At 38.8% G+C, this 9,853-nt stretch overlaps 1 protein-coding gene across 1 annotated transcript in view; it reads left to right on the top strand.

Annotated features, from left to right (window-relative positions):
* Positions 1–9,853, top strand: part of ZMYND8 (zinc finger, MYND-type containing 8) — a 49,871-nt gene that overhangs the window by 2,037 nt on the left and 37,981 nt on the right. The window contains exon 2 of the mRNA XM_009874143.1: positions 7,822–7,892. Within this exon, the coding sequence (XP_009872445.1) occupies positions 7,822–7,892 (71 nt within the window). The remainder of the gene's footprint in view (positions 1–7,821; positions 7,893–9,853) is intronic.

Raw genomic sequence — 9,853 nt, 5'->3', positions numbered from 1 at the left:
CCCCGAAGGATCAAGGATTAGATTATAGGAATGTCTAGTCCAGTTTGCAACCTGAAACGCTGCTGGGTTGTACCACTGAGTTTCATGTGATAGCATTTTTGTATGCAATTTTAATGCATTTTTCAGCATATGGAAGAGTGCTAACACAGCTAAGAAGTTATTCTGGTTTCTATTCTTCAGTTGCTAAAACCAGAAATTATGTTTGGACAGAATTTTTGTAGCAGTAGTTTATGCACATTAGCAGTTTACTTTCAGTCTTAAATAGTGCACAGCATAATATTTGTTTAATATGAGGAAGCAGGAGTAAGTGATCTGCAATCAGAAAGCTTGTATTAAAATGGCTCCCACAGGTTTTGTTAAACCAGGATCTGTTTCAAATCTGCACCTCCAGACACGCTGCTGACAGTGAAGCGTATTTGTATGAGCTGCCCTTGTGCGTGTCATGAAACAGAGCATCGTGAGGCGGTTAGGGTTCACTATTTTTAATCGCTCGAGTATAATTCTTTTATAGTTCACAAAAAAATAAATGTCTGCATTGCAGCAAGATGTCTGAGGCGAGGTAGAGACAGCAGTGTTGTTTTGCAGATCAGCCCAATCGTGCTGCTCCGTGGAGCGCTTGAGCCAATAGAAGCAGAGAGTAGGTTAAAGATTGACAATTGCAGTGGCAAGACCGAGAAAGGCCTTCTGGAAATTTCTACCATCTTTGTTCCATCTAAGTAAAGCAAATTCAGCCAAGCTGAAGAATCTCATGTATTTTTGGTGCTTTGTCAAGGTATGATGTTATCACTCTTTCATAGATTGCACAATAAGAAGCACTCTGTGCCGTTTTTTCTACCGTTCAGGAGAGATGAAATGTGGGGTTTTGCGGAAGTGATAGACGTGGTGAAAAAGCACGTATTCTCCCTACCCGAGGTTTTATGGGACTGGTTCTCGTTAATATCTCAGTTAGGCAGGACATGTATGAGGCAACGTAGCTGAGGTTTATTCGTCTTGTAGCAAATGGCCATTATTCTAAAGTAACTAGTAGTTAATCATATAATTGCACTTTAAGTTTTCTGGCCACTAAAGAGTAATTTGAGCTGCCTAGGATGAATATGATTAGCCGTTATTATTTAGTGCCAACATCCAGTTACTTTTGTAATTAGCTGGACAAAGAATGCAGCAGGGGAAAAACAAAAGAATGATCTGGATTATAAATTATGATGAAAACAGTAGCTTTTTAAAAGCTACATGCCTCTTCCATTCTTTGCAGACAAGCTGTTTTAGTTGGAAGCTGAATAACTGCTAGGGAAAAACTGAGTGATTTCTTTAAACAAATGACACTACTTAACATACTGAGAATGAAAAAAATGCAGAGTATAAACCACTCCACATGTGACATTTTCCCCCCCATAAGGCAGGAGTCTTGAAATGTAGGGGAAAACCTACATTGCTATTAAGGAAGCCTGGGGTAAAGGGAACTTCATGCTCAAACCCAGTAAATGGGTAGATGACATTACAAATTTAGCCCTTTGTGTCAGCGTCCACAAACTTCCATAGGCTCCCTTTCCTGAGCTGTCTTCCATTTTGTGATACCACTTTTGCTTGGTTTTTGGTGTGTTTTTATTTTTTTGCTTTGGTTTTGGGGTGGCTTTTTTTTGTTGTTTTGGTTTTTTTTCTCTGTTTGCTTTGTTTTCAAGTCTATTGGCCATGTGGATCCAGTAGCTGAAAAGTGATAGGTCACGGTCAGTTTTCCATAGTAATGGTGCCACTCCAGCATTATTGGTTAAAGAGCCATAAATCTCAGTAGCAGCTCTCCTCCTTTTTGTCAGAAATTCAAAGTATTAATTTGAATCTCCTGAATACCTTGGAAGTTGAACGTAACCTTTGCCCCTGTAGAACACAGTAGACAGCAACTTTCAAATGTTGTTATTTGTGAATCCTTAGTGTTTTTCCCATGGGCAGGTGAATCCCATTATAGTGAATTTAAGTCTGTTAGACTAGGTTTGATCGACTTATTGTCTGCAAAGCCTTTAGTAGGAGTATGTTGGCTCTGAGGGGTCTGCAGACCAGAGACTGCAAACTGTTGTAGTAGGCCATCAAGCCTGGCCCTTTAAATTGTATTTGGAAAGTGGTTTAGGCATATTTATTAATAAACATGCCTTGTATTCATGGTTTAAAGTCCAGTTTATGAATAGCTACCTAGAAACTGAGTTTTCTTTATTTGATAGAGGTTGCCTGTCATTCTTCCGTTAACCCTTTATTGCTGGTTATCATAGCATCTGTTTCATACTGTGAGTCTAAAACCATACTGTAGCAGGATATTAACATACTTAATTTAGCTGGTATAAACCCTTACTTTCAAACATGACTTATCAAATTATGCTTTTAGCATCAGAAATTTATAGCCATTCTGGTCGCGTTGTCTGGGCCTCAGCTCTATAGTCTGTAGTCTTAAAGAAGAGGGTATGACACTCCTCTCCTCTGACTTTTCTCTTTTGTGGGGCTATTTTGATTGCATCCTGAATAAGAATAAGGTTTTGAAAAGAACCTAAGTATTCTTTAAATGCATGTATATATTTACTTTACTCGTTATCAGAGGTAACTAGTTTAAACATTGCTGTATGGAGATACCTGAACAAACATTTTGTGTACGTTAATTGTTTAATACCAAATCAGCATTTTGCAGGGAATTCTGCAAAAGGAAGCGTAAACTACGAGGTGCTCGAAGTGAAGAGTGAATCTAAAATTGAGTGATTTCCTTAGTAACCTGTGACTTCACAAAACTCTCTATCTTGTGCCTTTTTAGCTAAACATTTGGCTGTCAGGTGTCCTTTTGTCATACTTTCCCATTCCTGATATTTAGATGCTTGCTTCGAGGGTAGCACTGCTGGTTAAACCCGAGCTACTGCTGGGGCACAAACTGCTACCATTTTAGCTCCAGTCCAGGAGCGAGGCAGTGCACTGCTCTCAGACGCCATTTTAAGAATCCTGCATAAATAGCATAGCTACCGATGAGTAAGAGACTGTTATAGGTGAGTGCTTATACAAAGCTGCTATTTATTCAGCAATGGCATGCAAATATTTTTTTTCCAATTTTGATTGAATGCAGGTTTGTGGAAGCATTATATAGGATTGCTGCTCACAGCTGTGCTAGAGGAGAGGCAGGAGTTATCTTAAGGATGAAATTCAGTTTTACTGCTTATCGTCTTAAACCTTTTTTTTTTGGTTGTGTTTTTTGTTAATTGAAAGGGAAAAAAAATGAATTCCGTAACTATTTAGTTCTTGATTTTAAACTAATGTGTTTATTCCCTAATGTAGATCTAGATTGTATATGTGGGCATTAGCTGTTTCGAGTAGTTTTCCATATCTGACAGTTTTTCTTGGTTAAATGTCAAGGTGCAGTAGTTCATCTGCAACTTTTAATTGCTCTTTGTAGTTAATATAGGATAGAGCAGCTTTAAATATTTTTGTGTATGTACATTTTTTCAGGTAAGTACAGGAACGATTTTCCTGAACAGGAAAGCCAGTATATTATTTACTGGTCTGAAATCTGAAAAACTGAATTTCATATAAAAAACCACCCACCCTCTCTTCAATTTAATAGAGAACATATTAAAAAATTAGGCAGCTAAGTTATTTTTGCATTTTTCCTAAGTATCAGTAGATCTTGTATGTTTGCAATCTTTTTTTTTCCCTTTCTGTCCCCAGTTCTCCCCAAAGGAATAACCTCCACCCCTTCCCCCCTCATTCAGACATGTTAAAATAATTTGTATGAAACAAATGAGTTTAACCTTTTAGAAAACAGTTTCTTTTTTTTTTCTTTTTTTGGTAAGTTTTGTTCATACGAGTAAGGAAGTTTTAAATGATTAATTGGTGTTCGAGTCATTGACAGTGAAACTGGCAAAGCTTAAATTTCAATTGTGTTTTTAAAATATGTTCCTCTGTTCATTGATTTTAATGAGAAAATAAGGGTAGCTTTCAGAATGACACAAAGTATTTATTGTATTCATCTGAGTACTGAACTGAGTGTATAACAGTGTCATTTCTGATCTGCAGCCTCAGAGCATCACCTAGTACACATGCATGACAGCAATGCACACTGTCTGACCTAGCAACTCTCAGCCTTGCTTGCAAAAATGAATTTTCAAATTAAAACCCTCCAGAGCAGTGTACTTGCATACACAGTCATTGCTTTCATAGATGCTTGTTTACAATTACTTTGCTGCTGGTTTTAATTTTATTTTTATTTTGTTGTGGGTAGTAGTAAGGTACCTGACAGTCATTAAGGACCTGTTTTTCTTGAATTACTTAACTTGCAATCTTTTGCTAATGAAATTTCCTCATCTGGAAGTTTGTGCTTTGTAAAGCGTTTACACAGTGTTGCTTCTATTGATGGAAGGTGCAAAGGGGAAAAGGATCTGTCAGCTTTTGAAAAGTTGCTGTAAACTTGCTGTGAATTGCTAGCATGTATTTACAAACTTGAATCTTAAAGATCACCACTACAGTCATCACTGCCCCCATGCAAACAATGTCATGTTGTGCGAGTCACAGTACATTACAGCAAATAAAACAATGGGAGATGCTTCTGAAAAGCTGTGAATTTTAAGTATCTTTTATAGCTATGTCTGCTTATTTAACTGTTCCCTCCAACATTTTCATTTTTTCAGGACAATCTCAGTGACTTTCTTACATACCTAAAGGTTTGTGCCCTTAAAAGATTGACTGAGCTTAATTACAATAGAGAATATGGAGATGCAATCTGTTTCTCTGCGGCTCAGTTTTCATAGTACAGTGCGTAAGGGCTGAATTTTATTTCAGTTGTGGGTGACGCACAGTGTGCGTACGTGTGTATAGGATGCATGTCCCTCCATCGCTAAGAAAAACGGAGAACCTTTGCGTCAAGTGGTGAACACACTTGTGACTGATAATTCAAATGTTTGGGAAAGCCGTCTTCAGGCCTCTCTTTTGTGATGTATCAGAGATGTGTCAAGTCAAGATACTCGGAACTGCTTAGGAAGAATGTTTTTCCTGTCTCTATAGAGCTATTGAAAGAATACTCAAAAAATGATGGGAGAAACTGGCTGAATTTCCTATATTAAGCTCATTAGAAGGGGTGAGACAGATTCAGAGCTGAAGAGACCTCCCCTGCTGTAACTCCTGACCTGTAACAGCCCTGCCGTGCTGGTTGGGCCCCCAGGTGCAGAGCTGGGAAGCTTTGCTTGCTGCTGGGAGGGAGCTGGTCGGGGAGGGGGGAACAGTTCCTGCTGCTGTGTTGTACTGACCTGGGGCAGGATTCATGCACAACTCTGTGTCTTTCAATACTGGCTTTTAGCAACCACCGTGTCTTTGTTGTTGTATGATGTTCCTGTAAACAAAATGTACCTGATAGATTGGTGTGAGTCTGGGACGTTACAATTGCTTTAATGTAACTTAAATGTGAACTGCTGCTTTTCCTCCCGTTCATCACATGGATACACTCCCGTTTCCTCTTTTTGGCCCATCCAGAAGTGATTCAGTTAAAATGAATGTGATTTCTGGAATGTGAAGGTAGGGATGGGGGAAGCTCTTTGGTTTAGTAGCAACATGTGCGAAATGATCTTAAGGTTTCAGCCTGAGTCTTGTAAAGGCTCATGTGTCCTAGTCTGTGGCTGAAACTGGATCTAGATTTTAAAGTTAGGTAATGTGTGCTGCCAAGTTTTGTCACTCTTGGTGGAATTGGTGTGTATTATTACATATTTACCTCTCCATTAACCATATACAGATGATATTTTTAAAATACCCTTTTTGTTACAGTTTGGTGATACTGAAATAGAATTTTGTGAGGGGGGAGGGGAAGAAAAAACATTGCGACGTCAGAAGCGAACAATGAACCCATCCCGTGAGCCCATCCCTTCCCATTGCTTAGGAGAGAGAATGGGCAGAGGCAAGTGGTGCATGAAATGTTTTGGTGTCTGCAGCACGCTGCCAGCTCCTCTTTGCTGGAGGCCCTCTGGGAAAGGGTGTAACCAATGTGCAGTATAATTGATCTGCCCATGCATAGTAAATTGGTGAGCATTGTAGTACGGTCAGCTATGTTATGCATTTAATCTGTCCATGCAAAATAAATCTGAGCAGCATTGTGCTACAGTCAACTGGGCTACACATTTACCATAATTCTGGTCACATGTGTGCCGTTCCTTGCTACTGAAATTAACCAGCGTAGTCTGTGAGCTGGAGTATCGGATGCTGGGAGAATAGAACTTCTCGTCAGTGTTTTATGACTTTAAAGTGCTCGTTTTGTAAATTATTGCTGTATACAGATGACAAGTAGAGCAAATGATTTATGGAGTTCACGGATCTTCTCAGCTTTGCATCTTCCATACAAAGAGCTTGGTAAATTTGTATCTAAAATTTTTGCTGATGTCACTGGCCCGTTCAGAAGTATGAAAGGAACTGCACCCCAACCCCTCAGTAGTTGGAAGTTGATCAAAAGTAGTTTTGGCAAATACCAGACTAAAAAGTCTTTCTACTGGTAAGTTTTACTTTGTTTAGGAAGCTATTTTTACTTATACTAGTAACAAAACTCCTGCTAGTATAAACTGTTTGTCAGGCTGAAGAGTTTCTGTGATCTGAATGTAACCAAGTCTTCAGTGTTGATTCCAAGCTCTGATTAACTGTCTCAAACAGATTTAAGGGCAGTGGCTAAAGCAAAGGTCTCTACTTGTCCTCTTGGCCTCTGGTAGAAATAGCTGTCCCTGGAGCTGCGACACTGGATGGGGTCTCAGTGCACCCCATAGCAGCAGGAGTTCACAGTGCGACTTATCGGTGTAAACTGGTATCAGCAACAAGTTGCATTAACAGGACTTGACAGTAAAGTGTCACCACAGAGGAAAAGATCTGTGTCCCGCTCGGCTGTTGTGCTTTCATGGCCTTAATGGACAAGTGTGATAGCTGCTTCAGGCACTCATTTATCTACCATTTGGAATTTGAGCTGGCTTCAACATCATATGTTTTATCCTTCATCTGCAATAGTCAGATCTTCAAAACTAGTCTGTAACTCAGTATTCATTCTAGCTCTTTTTTCCTCTCCCTTCCATCTTCCTTCCCCAAACTGACTTAACTGGCCAAATTCACTGTTATTTCCTTGAATGACATCACTGTAAGAAAGTGGAAGATCAGCAAAACAGATATAGTTTGTCGTCTACTTAATCATTTAACTCTGCCTGAAGTAAATTAAAACTGTCTGTATAAGACTGAATGATTGAATAATAGTAACAACCCAGTTTCCTTTACTCTTTATTATAGTTAATAATTAGTGGAATTGTGTTGCCAGTAAATGATTGTCAGATTCCTGTTACATAGTCTAGTCTCAAAATCCTTGAAATTATTTAATAGTTTTTAAAATTGCATGTTACTTTCTAATTTTGCAATCTGCTCTGTGTTGCTTAATCTGTTACTTCAGCTAATCTGTTCACTGATGCTGGTGAGTGTGCAAGCATTAGTAGGCATCTGTCCACACAGTTGATAGAGGCCTTAGATTAGGAGCTACAGGGAACATAGTTCCCGTTTGTCTGTCACATACAGTTTATATATACAGTGACATAATCTTCAATACATGTTACAAGACTGTCGTTAGTATGCAGTTTTTACCTTTGGTAACATGCAGCGTACATGTATACCTGAGTTGTTTCTTCTACGTGTTTTGATCTATGTATATTTTGACAAAGAGCAGACCTTTCATTTTATCATGAATTTGAATATGGTTCTGTTTGACAGTGTTATGTTGAACTCTGTACATGAAGTTAACGTGGGAATGATACAGTCTATAACTATTTTAATTCACCCTTTTGAATCCTGCAGCTTGGCTGAAGAGGAAATAAAGGCAGAGCAGGAGGTGGTGGAGGGGATGGATATCGCCACTCGATCCAAAGGTGAGAATTAATGTTTCATCTATGTTCTACAAGAGACAAATTTTTGCAAACCAGGATAGAAAACCTGTGTAATCTACCATGAAGCTGCTCTTCAGTGAAGGCTCAAGACTTGCTGTATATTTTACAATGACTGTTGTCTGTTAGAAGGTGGTGTAATTTTTACTTGCTGTTCATTATATGTCAAAGCTCTCTCCCCCATTGTTATTTCTGGTTTGTGAATAACTAAGGTTAAATTATGAAGAAACTTCAACCTCACTTATCATGGCTTCATTTAGATTTGCAATGTAGGAGAAAATAGTTGTTGTAGTAGTAGTAATAATAATAATGTACTGTTGCCTACTTAATGAATCTTAATTTTCTAAAGAACAATAATAACATTTCTGGTTCCACAAAAATCGGTGCCCTGAGCAGTGTATATTTCACGGACATTACATATCCGTGGCTGACATGAGTTAAACTTGGTGGTGGGATTGAAGGTGACCAAGAATTTCTGTCCTGGTTCCTGGAGTTTTTCCTATGAGGCAGTCACTACAGGCCAGTGATGTCTCTCAGTGTAACAAAAGCCAAATATGTAACCATCTATATCGGCGTAGATCTTCCCACTGTCATTTGCAGTGGGCCGGGAACAGAAATGCCCTTCAGTCAGAATATTTCCACATAATTTTTTACTCCAGTTCCTTGCAACTGACTGCCAGCTGCCTGTCCATCTCCTTTTGTGCTTGCAGCTGACTTCGCAGCTCAGTTTACTTGAAAGCCATTTCTTCAGAGTGGCAGCAATGGCTACTGCCCTTCTTTTTAATTTCTGGCACATATGCACCTACTCTTCACATTTTTGCTGCAGAGGCCATAATCTGAATGTGCAGATGTAATTTTCTTCAAAGCTTGGCACAGATCGTCTCATTCCTTTGGTTTTTAATGAGGTAACTTAGGTAGATAACATGGTTATGAAACAACATTTAGTATTATTTGTATTAACATACAGTAAGTTCCCTATTTCCGTTCTCATGGTATGGTTGGAGGCAGTAGATATGATCTGACAACTCAAGAGATTCACTTACTCCTTTTGCTCCTTCTTTCTGTCCTTTTCTCCCTTCTCTGCTTCTGGTCTTGCAGGTCAGTTTCCATCACTGGACTGCTTTCAATTTTTAATTACCTCTGTATTTCAGTTTTCTAAGTCACCAGAAAGTAAACTATATTTTGTTGCTTTAATGAGTGGTGCTGAGTGGGGTAAGCTCCCAGCTTTGTCCTCCCACCACTTACTTCCTTTGTGGTGCTTGCCAGATCCCAACCACTTGAACTTTCTAACCAGCTTAAAAACTAAAGCATTCTTCTGCTGTTGTGGTGATCAGTTTGTTTGTGAAGGAGCTTGGTGAGTACGAGAACTTGCTATAAGAGACAATGGGTGGTATTTGAGGCATTTAACTGCCATGAAATCTTGCCTTCATGTCTCCTTTGAAAGACTTTTGCCCACTTATTAGTACCAATGAGAATTTCACATGCATTAGATAAACTATTACTTCTGTTACTTAACAGAGATGGAATGAAGTGAATAATAATAGAATTGGTAATTTTTAACTAGATACTGATTTATCTAGTTTATTAAATTTGACATGTATATTGATGAAACCCACGCCAGCACCATTCTAAGGGGAAGAATGACAACCAACTACTTCAAGCTCTTACAGGTATATACTTTTTTTCAGTGAAGAAGTGATGTGGTTGTAAAGAAATCTTGACACGTGCCTGTAAGCCGTCTTGCTTTGTTGTGGTCCCAAATGAATCAGTAATAGAAGCAGTAGTTTTGCAGAGAAAGTATTAGGATCATAAATGTCATATGCCAAGAGCTATCCATATTATAGGCCTGCTAAAATGAGTCTTTCTGGGCTTCTGTTATTTGGACTGAGATGGCTTTCTCTATTAGTGTAGTGTTTCTGCAGAAGAGAAGTCACCAACCAGAATTT

The sequence above is a fragment of the Apaloderma vittatum genome, unplaced genomic scaffold (assembly GCF_000703405.1).
Source record: "Apaloderma vittatum isolate BGI_N311 unplaced genomic scaffold, ASM70340v1 scaffold40137, whole genome shotgun sequence".
Lineage (NCBI taxonomy): Eukaryota > Metazoa > Chordata > Aves > Trogoniformes > Trogonidae > Apaloderma > Apaloderma vittatum.
Note: the sequence above shows the minus strand (reverse complement) of the source record. Positions and strands in the feature narration are given on the sequence as shown.